The following is a 20,236-nucleotide window of genomic DNA, read 5'->3' as shown; positions in this document are numbered from 1 at the left end:
AGGGGTATGAGTTCCCACAGGTGAACATAGGAGGTACAGATGGCACAGAGAGGTGGTAGCATTGTGCTAGGACTGTCATCTTAGTCAAAAAAGCTTGGTTGAGAATGTTTAATAGGTTGACCCATGCATCAGTCTGATAATCTTTAAGTACCCGATTTGGGCTTAAATCTGCTGAGAAGAACCTGTAGCCAGTTACTAAGACCAATGCAGAACACTGTATATGTCATAAATAAATCTTTTTAAAAAATAATACCGCTGGGCGGTGGTCACACACGCCTTTAATCTCAGCACTCGGGAGGCAGAGCCAGGCAGATCTCTGAGTTCGAGGCCAGCTTGGTCTACAGAGCGAGATCCAGGACAGGCACCAAAACTACACGGAGAAACCCTGTCTCAAAAAACCAAAAAATAAAAATAAAACCTGAAAGCGTAGGTGTGGGCTTCTTTAAAGACATACCTAAAGTACATATGGGTATGGGCTCTTTAAGATACAATTACCCAGAGTTCTTTACTGCAGTTCACAGAACTGGCCAGTTGTGCTTTAAGTGGATGATCACAATGCTTCTGAAAAGAACAGAAAAGCCTGCAGCTCTGATAACAGTGGCTCTGGGCCCTGGTTCTAGTCCTGAGCTTAGCAGGAAATCAGGTGACCAATGCTACTGTGGGTGTGTGTCTCAACACTCATCCCCAGTCACACTGACCTGCACTGAGTGGGACTGAGTGTATCAGAGAGCAAATTTAATAAGACTATGCTTCCCCAGGAGGGCCAACCCTAGTTCTTTTGATGTCTACATGTGGTTTTGTTTTTTTAAATACTGTCTCATGTAGTCAAGACTGGCTTTGAACTCCCAATTCTTCTGCCTCTACCTTCTAGGTGCCAGGATTATTGGGTGGCACCACACTCCTGAGGTTTGGGTGAGTTTAGTATCAGGTACTCCCTCTCTTTTGGTACTGCGGGAGACATGCTCAACCAGATTCCAACTCTGGTCCTCTCAGAAGGCCTGCCTTATTTCCCAGAGGTCTGTTATGCAGGACATGGACCTGTTCTACTCTCTTGGTGTAACTACTCTGCCCCCTCCTACCCCTGAAACCTGGCTGTTATGTGTACACCTCAAGGTGCTCAGCTAGTGCCGGCACCCCATCTCTATCCAAACCAAACCTAGACTGGGGCTCTGGCCTCTTGTACAGACCTCTGCAGGCAAAGAAGGTGCTGACTGCCAGGTACCTGACTGATACACCTGCCCTGGGTGTACCTGCTCTTCCACTGCCGTTAGCCTGCTTTGCCCAGTCCCTGCCTTGCACTGCACTGAAACCCTGGGAGCCTCTTAAGACACAAGGCTGACCCTTCATCAGCAGCTTCAGTAATCAGCTGGATTAAGGAACTGAGTCCTTTCTACAGTGGTCCTGGCTTGTCTTCCCTGAGTCTCGTTTCAGAATGAAGCTACTAGGCTCAGGGAAAACACCAGCTCTCCCATCTGTGTCTAAGCAAGTGTTGAGGAAACATGCCCTGTCTGAGATGGGATTCATAGGTGGTCACTCTTAAAAGGGTGATCTTTAGGGGAAGGGGAAAGAAAAGCACCCCATCCCCATATTGAAAGCTTATGCTCAGGCCCCTATCCAGAGACAAGCATCTGCTGTCTTTCCCTTTCCAGGTCTAGCAGCTCCCAGGCCAGTTTCCAGGGGACTGGACCCCTGGGTCTCTGAATCACAGACAAGTTTGGAGCTTCCTCTGAGAAGAGCTGCCAGGTGGCTGTGCAGGCGTCACTTCCTGTCGCTGCAGCTTCTTCAGGGCTCTGTAAGCCTGCACAGCCCGTGCCCGCTCTTCCCCCAGGATCCGCTGGCGGGCCAGTGAGGTGGCTGGAGTCGGGGACACACCACCAGGGCCCAAAAGCATCTTTAGCATTAGCGGTTTCTTGCCAGGCTGAGGAAAGAAAGTTGTAGCACAAGCTGAGCTAGCAAAGATGACAAAAGGCTTTGCCTGGTCCAGCAGCTAATAGTCCTTTAAGAAGGTCCTGGGCCAGGACACTTATTCCCCAGCAGAAGTAGGAAGGACCTTGCTGATCCCCACTCCCTGCATTACTTGGTCCCCACATACCACATCTCTGCTTATGCTCCTTCTAGGCTGGACTGTCAGCTCTGGGGGCTGCAGCACAACTTCTCCAAACTTCACAGTATCTGTAAAGACAGTGGAAAGAAGCCCGCTGTTCACAGAGCCCGTACCATTTATGACTCACTACCCACCCTCCCTTTCTTGGGGGCTTCAGAACTCACTCAACCACTGGCCTACTAGTAGTGAGCCTGGAAGAGTCCAGAGGTGCCACCAAGCAGATCTAAGGAAAAGACCAGGTGAAGTGCATGGGGGCCTCAGCTTCTGTGCCTCCTGGGGAGAGATACCTGTTAGCAGCTCCTGCTCTAGTCTCTCCACGGCTCTTGCCTCCTTTTTCTTCTGGGCTTTTTCAAGTCGCCGCTTCTGAAACCTGGGGGAAAGTACATGCTTTTCAGACTTCTAAGCTCTTGTTCCATCTTAGGGGCAGCAAAGGTCAGCCTGCCCTCAAGGACTGCAAGATGTGGAGATAGGAGGCAAACCCATGCTCTGCACCCAACAGGCTTTCCAATGCTGTGGAATAATGCTTTTGTACACTGGTTTAATAAAATGCTGATTGGCCAGTAGCCAGGCAGGTGGGATAAGCAGACAAGGAGAATTCTGGAACAAGGAAGGCTGAGCAGGAGACGACAGCCCACCATCCACAGAGCAGCATGTAATGACACAAAGGGAAAGCCAAGGAACACATGGCAACATATAGAGTAACAGAAATGGGCTGAGTTTCAGTGTAAGAGCTAGTCAGTGGTAGGCCTGAGCTAATGGCTGAGCAGCTTTAATATAAGCCTCTGTGTGTTTACTTGGGTCTGAGCGGCTGCGGACTGGGTGGAACACAGGAAAACTTTCAGCTACACCAGTCAGTAGTTCTCAGCTCCAGGGAACAATGACAAAAGGATGGCAAGGATGTGGCTAACTAAGTACCTTACAGTGAACATGGCCACACTGCTAGGATCCATGGATCTACCTGGAACAATGCACTCCATATTGAATGTCAGTTGTGAGATTGGGTCAAAAGGGCCTTGCAAAGTACCATATGTGTTACACACACACCTCTTTTTTTTTTTTTTTCCTTCAAGACAGGGTTTCTCTGTGTAGCTTTGGAACCTTTCCTGGAACTCCTCTGTAGACCAGGCTGGCCTCAAACTCACAGAGATCCAACCTGGCTCTGCCTCCCAAGTGCTGGGATTAAAGGTGGGTGCTACCTCCACCCTGATCACACCTTACACACCTTACCTCTTTGTGAGCATTTGGAAACCACTGTGGCTTTAGGCTGGGCTTTGGTTCATGTGACTATAATACTAGAAGGAGTCAGGCGGTGGTGGCACACGCCTTTAATCCCAGCACTTGGAAGGCAGAGGCAGGCGGATCTCTGTGAGTTTGAGGCTAGCCTGGTCTATAGAGTGAGTTCCAGGAAAGGCGCAAAGCTATACAGAGAAACCCTGTCTCGAACCCAACCCCCCCAGAAAAAAAGAAAGAAGTAGAAAGCAATCTCATCAGAATAAAAAGGACACATGTTTCCTGTACTGATGAGGAGGAAAAGTAGGCAATGTAGCCATTTTTGTTGGTCATCTTTTTGTTTGAGACCCTGTCTGGCCTGAACTCACAGCAGGCTCCAAACCTCAGCCTCCTGGATCTTGGAATTATAGGCATGATCCACCCATGCATGGTTGGAATTTTTCTTCAACTTCAATGAAAGCCCAGGCTGAGCCAGGCTTATCTTTCTGAGCTCTAGGCCACCCTGATATACAGAATTAGTTCCAGGATAGCCAGGGCTACAGTGAAACCCTGTCTCAAAAAATTTTTAAAAAAGAAAGTAAGGAAGCAATTCTGGATTCTGGGCTGATTCTTCCCTGAAAGTTGTGGTTCGTACATATAAATAATTTTTTTTTTTTTTTTTTTTTTGCCTGCACACAAGCCAGGGGTGGCCTGAGCAGGAAGTGACTGAGTAGGTTAGGGGATTCAAGCTTGTGGTGGGCTTCTATTGGTTGGACACCATCCCTATGGATGATACAAGAGCAGAACATCATGACAGTGCCATAAACTCTTCTTTACAGTCAAGGGCACCAGGGCACAACAGCACACAACTTGCACAAACAAGACAGACTCAAGTCTCTTTCAAACCAAGAGGAACACTAGAGATAAACCTACTACAGAGCAGGTGACAGGCTGCATGTCAGCCTCACATTGTCATTCCACAGGTGAGTTCCTTGGGGATAATGTCTTAGCATCCAGCAAGTTCTCCTGTAGCAGTCAGCAAGTTTATCTTTTTCCACTTTCCTACAGCAGTGCACCCAAGGTATTCAAGTGCCCTTCCTGTCCAGCTCTTCCTGTCACCAGAACCCACAGCCCTAGGCCTCCAGGTTCAACTCACGCTTTCTTCCGTTCAGACTTCTCCTTCCTGGGAGCTGCCTGCACCTCTGGCTGCCGAGTGGCCTGGTTCTTGCTAAGGAACAGCACGTGCTGGGCCTCCTGCTCCATGCGTTGTATGTAGGCCACATCAGACTCTCCCTTCCTTTGCTTGAACTTGGGGACAATGATGTCTGGCTCTTCTCCCTTTGCTTCCTTTTCCAAGGTCTTCCTGAAAGCCACCTGAGCTGAGGATAAAGGACACCCAGAGTAGGTGTAAGATGAAGCTCAGGACAAAGAAGCTGGTGACAGGTAAGCAGACCATTTCCCTCCTACGGCAACAAGAAGGGAGGGCCAGGCTTAAGGACAAGCAGAGATCTAAAATGTTCAGTACAGAGCAGCCCTACAGATATGATCTTATGACCACTGGCTCCTGTCAAAGAGGTCCACTGCCAACACAGGTGAACAAAGAAACCAGAGTTCCAGCATTACAGGAGTGCACACCTGTAATCCCAGCACTCAGGAGGCAGAAGCAAGTGGATCTCTGTGAGTCTGAGGCCACCCTGGTCTACAAATGGAGTACCAGAACAGCCAAGACTGTTACACAGAGAAACCCTATCTCGAAATAAAACAAAACCCAAACCAAAACCCAATCTTTAATCCCAGCCATTCTGGAGGCAGAGGCAGGAGGATTTCCCTCAATTCAAGGCCAGCCTGTTCTACAAAACGAGTCCCAGGACAGCCAAGGCTACACTGAGAAACCCTGTCTCCAAAATAAAAAACACACCAGTTCCACTGGAGAGATAGCTCAGTCATTAAGAATATGTACTCCTCAAGGACCTGGGTTTGGCTCCTTAGCAACCACATTGGGGAGGAAAGGCCTGTAATCCCAGCTCCAGGAGATCCAGCACCCTCTCCTGGCCTCTGATAGCAACTGCACGCACATTCCTCCCGACCAGTCAGTCACACTTGTCTGTACATAATTTAAAAACAAACAAACTCAAAAGTGCAAGCGTGGTGAAGTACAGAAGCGATGCTGTGAAGTCAGTGCTGTGCCACCCTCTCAGGGCTCCTTCCCATACTCTGCACCCCTGCCTCAAACACCTCTAAGTGTTTGGGCAACTGGATGGGTACAGACAAAGCTAGGCTGGCACCTAGCAAGGGCTGTACATACCCTCCTTCTTTCTCTTCTTGTTACTGAGCGGCTTTTTCATCTCCTGTCGGCTCCTCATAATCTCTCGGAGTCGGAAAGGGATTTCTTGCTCATCTTGGTTCTTGGGCTTGCAATTCACTTTCTTCTTTTCTTTGCTGGAAAGATAACCCAGGAGTGAGACCCTTCCCTAGTACAACATAAGCAGAAACAAAATAAGCATTATTACGCCTGTAAAGAAGCCGTGCTGGGCCATGTGTTGGTCCTCTCCTCACTCTTGACCCAGGCTGCCTTGAACTGGATTTTCTCAGCTTGCTAAAGCAAAAGGCGCTGGGGAAGCCCAGGGAGGCAGCAGCCATGGCCTCATAGCCAGAACATGTCTCACAAGAAACTTGAGACACCGTTCATTCAACACATGGCCGAGAACGGGCCTGGCCTGAGTTATGTAGAAGAGCTCCCAGCCGAAGCCTCTCCTGGGGACCGCACCCACCCGCGCCGTCCGGTCTGCGAGGCCGAGCGCTGCTGGCCCTGCGACTGCTGCCGCCGCCGCGCGTGCGGCTGTCCCGAGCCTCCAAGACCCGCCGACCGGGCGGTCGCCACGGCTGCGCGTCCAGACCCTGCCATTATTACTCCAGGACTCCCTGCGCGAAGCCATTTCCGCCCTCTTGCAAGACCCCGCCCTATGAACGTCACTTCCGCTTCCTGCGCGCCTTCCCAAATTCATTGTCCTCAGCGTCTGCCCTAGCTATGGGAATGCTGTTGCAGAGCCTGTCCCGGGGAGGCCGGGTAGGAACTGAGCTCTGCTACTGGGCAAGTACTCGCGGCCCGCTCGGGCCGCAGTGCCCCGGCTGGGTTGCCGGAAGCCTGTCGCACAGCCGGGGTGTCCCGAGTCTGGGAGGCCAGCCAGCCCTTGGAGGAGTCACGGTCAGCGCGCTCACTGAGAGCTTGCTTCAGTTTGGGGCCCCAGATGAGTTAGCGGGCAGAGTACCAGCTAGTGACCAGGGTCACGGGTGAACGTCAGACCCAAGTGTCTGGGGCGTTAGAGGCGGAGAGTGGGGTGACCCGATATCCTTTGAGCTTCTCTTGTGAAATGATGGAAGGAAGATGCAGGACTGAGGAGGGTGCGGATAGTCAGAACCGTCAGACAAGTGCTGAGTTAAAACTGGCTGATGAGGCTCAGCCGGCTCTAGGGCCTTCGCCTCATCCTGTCCACGATCAGTCCTCGATCTAGTCGTCTGATCTAAAGCTGTTCCCTCGTGCAGTCGTTTGGAGCTCAGGCCCAGTGCCTGGCACTGAACCACGCCCTTAAACGTCTTCTCATACCAACCAGTGTGTCTATTTCACAGACAGGGAATCAGTACACAGAAGTGAAATATAATAACTTGTCTACGGTCCTGCAGGGAGTGAGGAGGTTGAGAAGGATGTTGAGCCACTGGTCCAGTGCTAGGAAGGCTGAACATTGCCAATGCCTTCCCAGCTTCCTGGAGAGTCACACTGATTATCCCATGTTCACAGGCGACACAACAGTTCTCCAGCTGGGACCGCTGCCAGAGTCTTCCCCAAGGAAGACACAGTGTTCTCCACAGACACCATGCTCCAGTGCAAGCCTCTGGTAGCTGCAGAAAGTTGGGGATGGACCACAGGGAAGGTTTCCAAATGGGTACAGAGGATGACAGGAAACCGAAGGCCTCCCTGCCCCCGGAAAACCTCATAAAACCCCCGGACTCTCTGTCACCTGAGCTCCAGCCTCCCACAAACTGCTGCATGAGCGGCTGTCCTAACTGTGTGTGGGTAGATTATGCAGAAGCCCTGCTGAGGCACTACCAGGATGGTGGGGAGAAGGCCCTGGCCATTCTAGAGGAGCATGTGACTGATGAGAACCTCAAGGCCTTCCTCAGAATGGAGATCCGGCTCCGAACACAGAGTAGAGGCTGAGCCAGTTTACCTGGGACTCCTTCCTGTAGACAGATGCCACCCGTTAGAAGCAGCAGGGCCACTTTTATTCTTGAGTCTGGGAGATTCCACATGTCCACCAGGAATAGAAATTATTGTGTAACAACTTCACCTCTGAATAAATTCCCTGTGACAACCAAGTTGTGTTGTCCCTTTGCCTGTGTTGTCGAAGAAAGCATAGCTAGGCTAGCTGTGTGTCTGCTGAGCAGCCACAGCTCTCTTCATTGGTGAAGATGAACTAAAACCCTCATCTCCCTCAGCATCCTGTGACGGGAGCACCTCCAAGCACCAGTGTACCTGGGATGTTCTGCTGACAGTAAGCTCTGGTTCCCATCTGTGTAGTAAATGAAAACCATCATGTGGGAGGGGCCTAGCTGCTCCCTGTCTCCTGCTGGGTCCTGGGGGGATGTTCTTTCTTCCCTGTAGTAGCATAGGGTCATCCCTTAGAGGTCTGAATACTGTTAGATGCAGTTGGGGCATCAGGCTCCAGAATTAGCTGCAAGGCACAAGCAAGGATTGAGCCTAAATGTATTTGTACCTACCTAACTTTGTTTAAGGGGAAAGCTAGGATTATAGAGTGACTTCCTGTTGGTTTTAAGCTAATAAATAAGGCTTTTTCAATGTTTGGTATCTTACACAGATCTGTGACAAAACTAAGACCAGAAAGTCTGGGCACTTGTTAGTGGGTGACAGAAGACAGTTTAGGCTGGCATCTTGGACAGATGATGCATGCTATCCAAAGTACTCAGCAGAGTCTGGGCCCAGTTAAACATAACAGTGACCACATCTATTAGATCCTAGACTTTTGTGTAGCTATTTACTGTGGATTGAAATATTTCCTTCTGAAAAGAGGTTCAAAAGATGGTTGGCTTTTCTAGACAGTTTTTCTCTGTGTAGCTTTGGCTGTCCTGAACTCCTTGAATGCACAGAGATCTGCCTGCCTTTGCCTCCCGAGTGTTGGGATTAAAGGAGTGTGCCATACTTAGTGTAGGTAGACATTTGTTCACATCTCCAGGAAATGTTAACACCAGTGAGTCCTATAAAAAAGCATTTCCAGCATTTGACAGTTGTGGCAAAGGCCAGTAAAGCCAGGCAGTATGAGCTGCCCTTAAAGAAAAGTCATTGGCCATCCCTTTGCAGTGGGCCCACGTCTGCTTCTGGGTATGTGGCACTCAAGTTCTCAGACTCTGTCACACTGGCCTGCATCTTATCTTATCCATCCATTTTATTCCCAGGTACTTACCACTATGCATCTGTGAAATGCTCCATAGTGGGCCAGACACTAGCAGTATAACATGTCTCTCCTACCACTCCAGTGTAGAAGACAAAGGTTAACACAAAATCATGCAGAGGTGGCTGTGTCGGCACATGCTTATAATTCCAGCACTTGGGGGCTGAGGAGGACAAGGACTTCAAGACCGTCCTACAGTTTGAGGCCAGCATGGGACAGCATAAGACCATGTCTTTAAAAAGAAAAACAAACAAACAAAAAATGATTTCTAGCTGGGTGGTGGTGGCACACACCTTTAATCCTAGCACCTGGGAGGCAGAGGTAGGTGGATCTCTGTGAGTTCCAGGCCAGCCTGGTCTACAGAGTGAGTTCCAGGACAGGCTCTAAAGCTACACAGAGAAATCCTGTCTCAAAAAACAAACAAAACAACAGCAAAAACCAACCAATTCATACTGGGTGGTGGTGGTGCATGCCTGTAATCCCAGTACTCGGGAGGCAGAGCCAGGAGGATCTCTGTGAGTTCCAGGCCAGCCTGGTCTACAGAGTGAGTTCCAGGAAAGGTGCACAGCTACACAGAGAAACCCTGTCTCCAAAAACAAAAAAACCCAACCAATTCTATCCAAACATACAAATGAGTGTAAAGAAAAAAAAGCTGATGTGAAATAGGTATCCTATCCTAGCCTAGCGGGGCCCCTGAGACACTGGGGCACATTCAGAGGCCTTGGGGTTGGAATGTAAGAGACAGGGCTGGAAGGCAAGGGGGGAAATAGGGGCTGCCACATAGAGTATCAAGGGCCACAGACAGGTTCCTCAGTAGATGGGACAGAGAGGGAGGGGTAAGCCCAAGCAAGAACTTTCTGGAAGATGGCCCTGTTGTTTCTGGAGGCATAGTAGCACAGCTGGTGAAGATAATACTTCTCCTTCCCTTCTTGACCACCTTCTGGAACTGGATGTCCTTCCTTCAGGCCCTTGACTGTACCTGAACCCCTCCTGCCCACCCCCAGCATCCCAGTCAGTGGTGGCTCCCTCAAGGCCCAGCAATCTCATTAGTGTAGCATCAGAGAGGACAGTCATAATCTGCTCACCAGGAAAAGGATAAATTCCTAGGCCAGTGCTCTGCTGACCCAGGTCCAGCCAACTGGCACCTGAGGCTCCCTGAGACCTGTCCAGTGTTTGGTGAGTAGTGACCCATCGTATTGCCCTTTCTGACAGCCAGGTGTCTGCTCATTCAGAGTTGGGATGGGGGAAGCCAACAGGCTTTTACTGCCTCTGCTGAGCTTTGAGTCTTCAGGTGCCTGTCCCCTTTGCCTGTCCTTTGGAGAGGACATTCTGCCAATTACCTCCCCTGCTTCTCCACAATATCAAATGGTAGTGCTTTACCAAAGCCAGCCACCTGATCATGTAACTGAATGGCACCAGCTTCAGGTCAGTATGGATTGGGCATCTCAGGCATGGTTTCCATGGAGACAGCACTGATCATTGGAGCTCTGTTGGGGGTTCATGGCCTTTGGCTAGAGAAGTGTTTTAGCTCTGGGAAGTAAGGGATGGATCCTCGGGGACTGAGAAGCCTGGTCTAAGCTCCTGAGTCTTGGTTCCTAGGCTGTTGCTAGCTTCAGAGATAGAGGCTGTAACTAGGAAAGGATAGGGGGAGCCACTGAGATTGATGTTGCCTACAACAGACCCATCCTATCTGCTGACGAGTCTCAGCCCTGACAGTCCAACAGACCACTGACGGTGGCTTAAGGCTGGATGGACACTATACCACATAGGACCCAGAGCAGAAAAGGGGACTCTGAAAAGGGGATGCCTAAGGGTTGGGACAGCACCTCCTGTCTGGGTTACCTGTATTCAGCAGCATGTGAGGTTTATACAGCTTCCTAGAAACTCTGGGAGATTAGGAGTCTCCTTCAGGTGCTAATAGGATTACAGGAAGCTGTGCTGTCCTTGGCCAAAGTCACTGGGGCTTAGAGCTCTTAGGAAGAGGAGGAATCATCCTGTATAGTGTCTTCTGGGTTGTGGCCTGATACAGGGCAGCAGAGGGCAACTCAGCCACACCAGAGCCCTAAGATGATGTCTAATCAAGAACAAGCCCCAAGTCAGTGAGCTAGTGAGCAGCCTAAGGGAACAATCCTAGTGTAACTGCCCTCCCTGAGACCTGCTTCTGGCTTGGCCCTCTGAAACGGAGCCATGAAAGTGAGGGGTACCATGTTCAGCTGTTTCTGGTTCAAAGACAGGCCCCTTCCTTAGGGCATGTCTGTGTACCACTTTGTGGAGCATTTATTATTAATTATCAGCAACAAGTCCAACCCCAAGGGATAGATAATGAGCCAAAACCAGCAAGTACATAAATATGAACAAACATACTTAAAGGGCCATATGTAAATAAATGAGGAATTTGGCCAGTATGTGATATGAAGACATAAATTAGGACCTGGAATACGGAATGACAAGAGGTAGCATCAGAGGAGGACTTCCTGAGAAGGGACCTGGTACTAGTGGAAGCAGCCTGGGGCTGGTCACCTGGAAGAGAAGCTAAGAGGCTGTGGGGATCACTTGCAGGATCAGGAAGGAGTGTTCTTTGTTCAACATCCCAGGAGTCCTCAGAAGGCTTTCCACAGAGTGATATGGCCAGATCAGATTCCAGTGGATGAGAAGGGGGCAGGGAGTAAAAAGTCCTGGTTGGGGACATGTTGTGGGGGAGGGGTGTGTTTGATGTGAGTTAGGAGTATGGGATGGGCACAAGGGAGTTCATGAGTTGTGTGTGGCTGCTACCAGTGGGAGGTGTCAGATGGTACCAGAAGAAGGAGGGTGCTAGGGAGCCCTGGGGGAGCTGGCAGGTGGCTCTCTGGAAAGGAGGAGGCTGACCCAGGCACTCTGCTCCTAAGGTTGGAAGGGAAGAGCAAGGGCTAATGGGGATCCATCTGTCTGGTTTGCCCCAGCCTGCATGAGGAGTACAGTCCAGCCTGACAGAGTCCAGAAGCTAAGGGTCACTGAAGTGTCTCTGACAGCCTCACCATGAACCTGGAGCCACCCAAGGCCGAGATTCGGTCAGCCACACGGGTTATGGGAGGACCAGTTACCCCCAGGAAAGGACCACCTAAGTTTAAGCAACGGCAAACCAGGCAGTTCAAGAGCAAGCCCCCCAAGAAAGGCGTCCAAGGGTAAGCCTAACAGCAGAGGGGGCCTTTCCCACAAGGAGTACTCTTCCCGAGCTGCATGGGAGGACAAGGTGGAGGCTGGGGTTAGGCTCCGGCCATGGTTCTTTTGTATGTCTTCCTCCTGATAACTGGGGCCTCAAGAGTTTAGGGGAACCAAGGGCCTATCATTTACTCCAGGTGTAAATGCAGCCCGGCCGGTCTGGAAAGCAGACTGCCTGAATCTCCTCAGGAATGTGTGTACACCCCTACCACATTTAGCTGTGCACACACAGACACCTACATGTGAACACCTATAGACAACATCTTGGCCAATTCTATGTTGCTATGTCAAAATAATGGGGGCTGGACATGTTATGCTGAAAGAGTTGTTGTGCCCACTGCTTTGGAGGTAGAAAGTTCCAGGAGAGGTGGTCTCACCTGTTTGAGCTCTGGTGAAGACCCTGTGGCTATATCACAGCCTACAGGATGGTATCGTGGCAGGGGTGCTGGTGAAAGAGCCAGATCATATGGAGACAGAGAAAACTAGAAAGCAAAGAGGAGCCAGTCTCTCCCTGATAGCCACCTCATCTACAGAGTTATAACCATGTCCTGTGAGGATGGCATTAATCCATAGTGATGTTCCCCTGTGATCCAGTCACTCTCTGCTTGGCAGCCCTCTTAAAGACCTACCACTTCTCAATGCTGTTGCACACTGAAGACTACTTTCTAGCATGTGTGCCTTTCAGGGACAAACCACAGCTGGCACATTGAGAGACACACACAGCACCCTCACACTCACTCACACATTCCATGTCATACTCCTATAGAGACCCACAGCCCAAATCCACCCAGGCAACATTGTGTTGGTGCCTGCCTATGTGTACCTGGGCATATTCTTTCTTTCCTGGTCCTCAGCCTGTGAATCTCTGGGAAGCACACTAGCCCTGTGTTAGTGGAAGGGAGCCCTCAGACCCTGCTGCATAGCAGATGTTGGGGAGGAAGCCTTCAGTCTGGTCTCCAGGGGTGGCTAGATCTAGACCTGGAGACATCATCCCTGACCATTCTGTCCTTGCAGGTTTGGAGATGACATCCCTGGAATGGAAGGCCTGGGAACAGGTATGACAACTCAGGATTGTTGCATCGGGATGTTCCTCCTAACTGCCCTGCATCCCTCAGACACACCCCCACAGGTCCCAGGCTCCTCTCTTTATTGCTTAGCCTGACTCCCATCCTGTCCTCTATTCGTCTCCCAACATCACAACCCACTGAGAGGGCTTGTTCCATGGGGGTAGAATCTTTAGGCACAGGAGAAACTTTTGCTGATCCCTCCAACTTTGGCAAAAGGTCCATGAGCTCCCCATTTGGGCCTGCCACATTCCTCTCTACTAGAGTCAGGACCCAGAAGACAAACTTGGTGCTTCCTGCCTAGGAGGAAGAGTTGCAACCAGAGTTTAGACTCTCATCCTAGGCAGACATGGCTTCTATTGGGAGTGGAAAGCAAGACAACAGGGAATGGGGTGGTCAGTACTAGGGCTGTGGAGCCCTCTTTAATCACACCTTTCCTACAGACATCACTGTCATCTGCCCTTGGGAGGCCTTCAACCACCTGGAGCTGCATGAGCTGGCTCAGTACGGCATCATTTAGTCAATGCCTGCTACGTGAGGCCTGTGGAAGGAGCCTGCTGAAAACCCACTCTACCCTACCACCCTCTGTAAGCCCTGTCCAGGACCCCTGCCCAAGCCCAAGCATGAGTCCCTAGCCAGGTTGTCCCTGGCCTCCAGGTGAGACAACTTCATGCCCTGACACCAGCTACCAGAGCCTGCAGCCTCCCACAGGCCACTCTGCTGACCTGAAGTCCCTGGTCAGAAGAAAGAAGGGAGGGGACCCAGCCCTACCTCCTGTCCTTCTTGTGGCTGGAATGCAGGAGTGGACTCCCCAATAATGTTTCCCTGAACTGCCTTCTGTGGGTAAGAAGGTTCATCTGTCCTACAACCCTTCCAGATGGGTATTTTGGGGTGGGACACTGTCCTGGAGTGATGTAGTGAGAGAGACCGAGGTTACTCCACCCATTATACCAACCTTCCCAACATACTCTGTCCCTTGTCCCTATTTTGAAATAAAATTAGCATATCCTTGCTTATCTGGGGTGCTTTGATGGGCGTGGCACCTACGGACGGGTTGCTTCATCCGAACCGTGGAGGAAGGTTCGGGGCATGTAGAAGTAGGAGAGATTGGCAGCAGAGAGAAAGAAAAAACTCCATAAAATCACATGCTCCACAGAGGCTTGGCCTACAGGTACTGGATGTATGAGCCTGGCCCCGACCCTCACTCCTGGTGGCCATAGTCAGTGAAGCAGACTCTCCAAGAAGGTAGGTAAGGACAAACACTAGAAACCTAAACACTTGCACCTAATGAGTAGCCCCATGGCCCAGTCCATCCTAAGCCTGGGCTGACACTGTGCACACCAGTAACCTGAGAGTTCCACTCAGAGAGGTAGGGCACCCCAAAGCACCCACAATACTTAGGGTAAGCATATGATTATCCCATTGAATGAGCAGAAAATGGCTTTCAGAAGGACCCTGTGCATTGGGCATTGCAGTGCACCCTTGTAATCTCAGACTTGTAAGCAGGAGGTCATCCTCAGCTACATAAGGAGTTCAAGGCCAGCCCACAATATATGAGGCTCTGTCTGGAAAAGAAAGTAGAATAGAGAAGAAAAAGACTCATCTTACAGACTGACCATGCTAACTCTACAGATGAAATCAGAACTGGGCTGCCCTCTGCCCATACTCAACCCTAGCTGGGAAATGAGGAATAATCTCCATCTTGACTTGAGGAAGACAATCCCGGTCATTATGAAATCTATAGTTTACCATGCAACTATGAATGCACACACCAATAAATAAGTCTTCCTCCTACCAAAAGAAGCTTTCTACAGGGTATGACCTGAGCCATACCCTACATCTCACCAAAGACCAGAAAGCAGGAGGAGGCCCATGAGAAGCCAGTCCTGTGGAAATGGGAATCTTGAGCCAGTCAGTGTGAGTCAGATCAGGGTAGGTAGCTGAGGTTGGAAGGCACAGACCATGGTAGCCTTTGCAAAAGACACTCATGGGCTTTGATGGGTCCTGAGAAATCAGGAGTGAGGCAGCATAGAGTCAGTCTAGGTGTGTGGTGATATTGTGCTCCCCAATATATTGTGCACCCTAATAAACTTATCTGGGGTCAGAGAACAGAACAGCCACTAGATATAGAGGCCAGAAAATAGTGGCACATACACCTTTAATCCTAGCATTCCAAAGGCAGAGATCTGTCTGGATCTCTGTGAGTTCAAAGCCACACTGGAAACAGCCAGGCATGGTAACTCACGCCTTTAATCTCAGGAAGAGATGGCAGGGAGCAGAAAGGTATATAAGGTGTGAGGACGAGGAACTAGAGCTGGTTAAGCTTTTAGGCTTTTCTGCAGCTGTTCAGCTGAGATTCATTCCAGATGAGGACTCAGAGGCATTCAGTCTGAAGAAACAAGACCAACTGAGGAATTGGCAAGGTGAGGTTGGATGTGGCTTGTTCTGTCTCTCTGATCTTTCAGTGTTCACCCCAATACCTGGCTTCAGTTTTTTTTTGTTTTTTTTCCCAAAGATTTATTTATTATGTATACAATATTCTGTCTGCATTTATCTCTGCAGGCCAAAAGAGGGCACCAGATTTCATTACAGATGGTTGTAAGCCACCATGTGGTTGCTAGGAATTGAACTCAGGACCTTTGGAAGAGCAAACAGTGCTCTTAACCTCTGAGCTACCTCTCCAGGCCCAGGTTTGTCTTTATTAATAAGACCCTTTAAGGTTCTTGGTACATAGGTGGGACCAACAGATGTAGCAAAGAGGCATTGGCCAGGAGTGGAGTCCAGGAGTCTGTTCCTTGGGGACCTCTGATACCTTTCCTGGAAGACGAGGAGAGGCCTGGAAGTTATCTTGTACCAGGGTCTTTCATCTCTGCTTAGTGGGGAGGGTGGTACTGGCACCTCACAGAGGGCCGGCTTCTGTGTCCTTTGCTGCCTTTTGGACAGCTAGGGCCCTTAGCAGGCAGGCAGCCAACAGGAGTTCTGTCCCTTGAATCATAGCAACAGTGAAGACACAGCTGCCTAAGGTCTGCGTGCTCCCTCGCAGCCACTGCTGCAGCACAGGCCAGCAGCCCTGCAGGTACACTACTTGTCCAGCTGCATCCTGGTCCAGGTGCAACACCCCAAAGCCACACTGAGTGTTCACCAAAGCTCCCTCTTCCTGGGGGTTGATGCAGCAGGAGGCAGGAAGGCTGCAGGCTTGTACCCCGGGAGAACTGCAGTTAAAGTACCTGCAAGGCATACAAAGTTTAGTCCTGGAAAGGAGGCCTGCCTTCAAACTCGCTCGCACGCACCCTTGTGTACATATGAAGGGGCATATACATACACATGCAAACACACACACAGGACAAATCACAGTGCTTACACTCCTCTGTACTTGCAGACAGGGGTTGGGGATTGGGTGGGGTATCTATCTTGGCAGCAATGAAATGTTTAGTTGAAGGCGAGGCGGTAAGAAGACCCTGCCCCATCTCCACTGTGAGTTTACTTGAGCGGGCAGTGTCAGAGAGGAAGTAGACGGAGTCCCCAGAGAAGCGTCTAGAATGGGCTGTAATAAGAAGGGGTGTTAGTGGGCAGCAGCAAAAGGCTCAGAGCTATGAGGAGCCCCCTGGTGGCTAAGGAACCTCAGCTGCTCACCAGGCCCTGACAACTAACAACAGTGTACTCTCTGTGACCAGGTTCTCCCAGAAACCGGGGAGTGGGGGTGGGGGGAAGTGGGGAAGATGGGGGTAGTGGGGGTTAGAAGGGGTGCTTTGTAGGATCCCAGGAGCATGGTAGGCGCCATATATTGAGGCTATGTTCAGAACAAACGACTAGTTCTTAGAGCCTCCTCGGTTTCCATCCCTTGATATTAACTAGCCTCAGAGGCTTCAGGGAGGGAGCACAGTGTTTATCCTGCCTGTTATGGCGTGGCTCAGGGTGGCTGTGCATTGGCAGATGTAGACAACACAGGGATCCTCGAGCAGAACATAAAATATTGTGTCATGCCTAAATTGGAAGTTCAGTCACACTCACAGGACACATGCATACAGACCTGTGGAGTCATGAACTGAACTAACCTACGGTATTTTTCTTGACACTGAGATGTCCTGAGATTTAAAAAAAATTACTTTCCTAGTATCTTCTGGCTTGGCCTCTTCATTAGATCCTCATAGTGGAGGGACATCGTGGAGGAGAAGCTGAGTCTGGGCTCTAGAGTTGGCCAAAAGTTGGGCTCATTCAAGTTTAAGGCCCATGGCCTAATGAGTAAGTGCACACATTGGCATGCCTGTGTGTGCCTCAGGATGAGACTTTGTTTTGTGTTTACACAAAAGGGATATATGAGAGTGCATTTGTATGCACACAAGGAAACTTGTGTACAGGCATGTAGAAACAGAAGTGTCAGGCGTGTGGTTGTGTGTGGACACAAGAACACACACATGTATATGCATGCATGCTCAAGTGGGTGAGTGAGGCATCCAGACCACCCCTTCTCTTGCACGTATGGAGTACGGGGACACTCACAGGTTCTGTTGCCAGTCCTGGTAGGAAACTGCCCCACAGCATTGCAACCCCAGCTGGACTTGGTCAAGGAGGAAGCATAGGTCTGGATCATCCCAGTAATGGATGATGGCCACATGCAGGGTATACTTCAGGCCATCCTGCAGTGGGCCCCAGAGGGCCACCACCAGAGCCCCTGCCAGGGCTTCCAGGGCCAGGCAGGTGATGACAGCTCCACAGTAGAAGCGCAGTAGGCAGCTGTTCTCGCAGAGAGCACCCAGACATCCAGACAGGGTCACCAAGCTGACCAGCAGGCCTCCCAGCAGTAGCACCAACATGGGGTCCGTCGGCAAGGCTCCACCCCAGCCACCCTCTGGAGACCTTTTGACAGTCAGGCCCCAGAGCCCTGCTGCCAGGGCCAACAGGGCCAGCAGGGAGAAGAGGAAGTTGGAGAGGAAAGTCAGATACTTGACACAGCTACTTCCTGTGGAAAGTGGCAGAAAGGAGGCCTGGCCTTCCCTCCAGGCCTGGTGCTTTACGCCAGGACAGCATCTGCAACCCCAGGTCCCTACCTGATCCTCCCGGAGTGCTGGACCTGGGATGTTTGAAGTAGGTGGACTGTTCCTGGGGAGTGGCTGTGCTTGACCAGCAGTACCCTGCAGTCAGAAAGAAAACTTGGATGTATTGATGAATTCTCAGCCACTCAGACTCTGTGACATCCAGCAAGGGGTGAGGCGTCACTGGAGAGGAACTAAGAGAATGGGGTGGGCTTGGAGGGAGCTTGTGGGAGGGAGAATTGGATAGCTAGGGGCCTGGGAACTTGTGGCCTCATCCTGCTTAGGCAGGGAGCAGATGGGCAGTGAAGGGTCCTAGCCTACCTAGGTAGAGATGAGGTCAACCTCCTTTGAAGCCGTGTGATGGCAGCACCCTGGAAGGTCTATGGTAAAGACTAGGCAGGACAGCACTTAAAAGATGCACCTAGGCTGGGCGGTGGTAGCACAAGCCTTTAATCCGAGCACTTGGGAGGCAGAGGCAGGAGGATCTCTGTAAATTCAAGGCCACTAAGATCTACAGAATGAGTTCCAGGACAAGCTTCAAAACTACAGAGAAACCCTGTCTAGAAATAATAATAATAATAATAATAATAATAATAATAATAATAATAAAAAGAAAAAAGGTACACCCACTTCCTTTCTTCCACGCCCTTGCCCAGGCTTTCTGTTATTCCCACAAGCAGAAGAGTGACGGGTGGGTCTGCTTCCCTGCATTTGGAATGGTCTCTTTGTTTGCATCAGACTGTAGTGCCCCAGCAGTGACTTTGTATAGTCACAGGAGGGACTTTCCTCTCCAAACCAGAAATGCAGGCTGCCCGGGACGAGAAGCTGCTCCTGCGACCACCATTCTACCGTCCTCTGTGAAATCAGCCTTGGTTTCTCTGCACCACCTCAGACCCACCAACTGAACCTAGGCCATGTATAGATACTATGCCTGACCTAGTGTGGAGGATACAGGGAGGGACTGTCTGGATCCTGCCTGCCTGGCTTTCTGGTCAGGGAGAGGAGCAGCCAGTAGACTAGGAGGCAGGGAAAACATCACCTATCAGGTGGCTCAGCTGAGCAGGTAGACATGAGAGAGGCCTTCTACAGGGAGGTGGGGAAACCCCACTCATGATCTGGTTATTATTTTCTTCTTCCTTTTCTTTTTTTCCTTTCCTTCCTCCCTCCCTCCCTCCCTCCCTCTCCCCTCTCTCTCTCTCTCTCTCTCTCTCTCTCTCTCTCTCTTTCTTTCTTTCTTTTTTCTTCCTAAGACGGGGTTTCTCTGTGTAGCCTTGGCTGTCCTGGAACTCACTATGTAGACCAGGCTGGCCTTGAACTCATAGAGGTCCACCTGCCTCTGCCTCTGCCTCCTAAGTGCTGGGTTTAAAGGTGTGTGCCACCACTTCCCCGGCCACCACCTGGTTTTTCTTTCTTTTTTTCCCCGAGACAGGGTTTCTCTGTGTGGTACCTGTCCTGGATCTCGCTCTGTAGACCAGGCTGGCCTTGAACTCACAGAGATCTGCCTGGCTCTGCCTCCTGAGTGCTGGGAGTTCCACCACCGCCCAGATGGTTTTTCTAATATGACAGTTTGACTTGGAAGAGACTACAACCAGGTGTCTAGGCAAGGGTCCCATGTCATCTCCGTCAGTCCCATCAGTCAGTCCCATCACTTCACTCGTGCTAGTCCAGCTGTGTGGATGGCTTTTTATCCCGAATTTGAAGCAGAATATATGAAGATTATTTGTCAGCTGGAGTCTCTCAGAGCAAATGGATAGACTGCTGGAGCCACTTGGCAACACAAAGACTGTCTGAGGCCATGGAAATGACCACATTCAACTTCAAAGGACATTTGCCTTTACCTGCTCCTGAGCCCAATGTCGGAGTTTCTTTTAGACCTACAGGAGACCCTTTGAGGCTAGCACCCAAGTGTAGCCATCAGTAAGGGGAGCCATCTGATTAGTGAAGCCCCACCCCAATCTGAGAGGGTCACCCATTGGCATCCGCTTAATGACAAATCCTAGCACACAGCTATACTGGGGGGTGGGGCCAGGAGTCAGGTCGACTGTAACCTGGTCCAGGGGCCTCCTGGCAGACCATAGGACTAAGAAACATCTTCAACCTGAACTAGGCCATTAGATGCTGGCTCACCTGAGATAACAAGGGGCTGCGTTCTCCCTCTTCCAT

The 20,236-nt window shown here is 50.6% G+C and overlaps 4 protein-coding genes across 6 annotated transcripts; 2 read left to right on the top strand and 2 right to left on the bottom strand.

Moving 5' to 3' along the window:
* Positions 1-376: 376 nt before the first annotated feature.
* Positions 377-6,248, bottom strand: Ccdc137 (coiled-coil domain containing 137). 2 transcript variants are annotated; one of them, XM_036198085.1, is made up of 6 exons: positions 6,085-6,248; positions 5,619-5,752; positions 4,470-4,692; positions 2,269-2,474; positions 2,093-2,172; positions 377-1,918 (listed from the first exon to the last, which is right to left on the bottom strand). In XM_036198085.1, the coding sequence occupies exons 1-6, from the start codon at positions 6,216-6,218 to the stop codon at positions 1,703-1,705; spliced, it is 993 nt and encodes a 330-aa protein (XP_036053978.1). In that variant the 5' UTR covers positions 6,219-6,248; the 3' UTR covers positions 377-1,702. The 2 variants fall into 2 exon arrangements, with proteins under 2 accessions (XP_036053978.1, XP_036053979.1); XM_036198086.1 differs by having other exon boundaries at positions 2,392-2,474.
* Positions 6,249-6,304: 56 nt separating this feature from the next.
* On the top strand, positions 6,305-7,687 carry Oxld1 (oxidoreductase like domain containing 1). The gene is made up of 2 exons (XM_036194483.1): positions 6,305-6,518; positions 7,110-7,687. The coding sequence occupies exons 1-2, from the start codon at positions 6,342-6,344 to the stop codon at positions 7,527-7,529; spliced, it is 597 nt and encodes a 198-aa protein (XP_036050376.1). The 5' UTR covers positions 6,305-6,341; the 3' UTR covers positions 7,530-7,687.
* Positions 6,317-14,071, top strand: Pde6g (phosphodiesterase 6G). 2 transcript variants are annotated; one of them, XM_036194485.1, is made up of 4 exons: positions 6,317-6,380; positions 11,718-11,939; positions 12,991-13,031; positions 13,484-14,037. In XM_036194485.1, exons 2-4 carry the CDS (start codon positions 11,794-11,796, stop codon positions 13,558-13,560), a joined length of 264 nt encoding a protein of 87 aa, XP_036050378.1. In that variant the 5' UTR covers positions 6,317-6,380; positions 11,718-11,793; the 3' UTR covers positions 13,561-14,037. The 2 variants fall into 2 exon arrangements, with proteins under 2 accessions (XP_036050378.1, XP_036050377.1); XM_036194484.1 differs by lacking the exon at positions 6,317-6,380 and adding an exon at positions 9,346-9,954 and having other exon boundaries at positions 13,484-14,071.
* Positions 14,072-15,745: 1,674 nt separating this feature from the next.
* On the bottom strand, positions 15,746-20,236 carry Tspan10 (tetraspanin 10). The gene is made up of 3 exons (XM_036194791.1): positions 20,201-20,236; positions 17,541-18,172; positions 15,746-16,267 (listed from the first exon to the last, which is right to left on the bottom strand). The coding sequence occupies exons 1-3, from the start codon at positions 20,234-20,236 to the stop codon at positions 15,940-15,942; spliced, it is 996 nt and encodes a 331-aa protein (XP_036050684.1). The 3' UTR covers positions 15,746-15,939.

The sequence above is a fragment of the Onychomys torridus genome, chromosome 8 (genome assembly GCF_903995425.1).
Source record: "Onychomys torridus chromosome 8, mOncTor1.1, whole genome shotgun sequence".
Classification (NCBI taxonomy): domain Eukaryota; kingdom Metazoa; phylum Chordata; class Mammalia; order Rodentia; family Cricetidae; genus Onychomys; species Onychomys torridus.
This window is presented reverse-complemented; position numbering and strand designations above follow the sequence as displayed.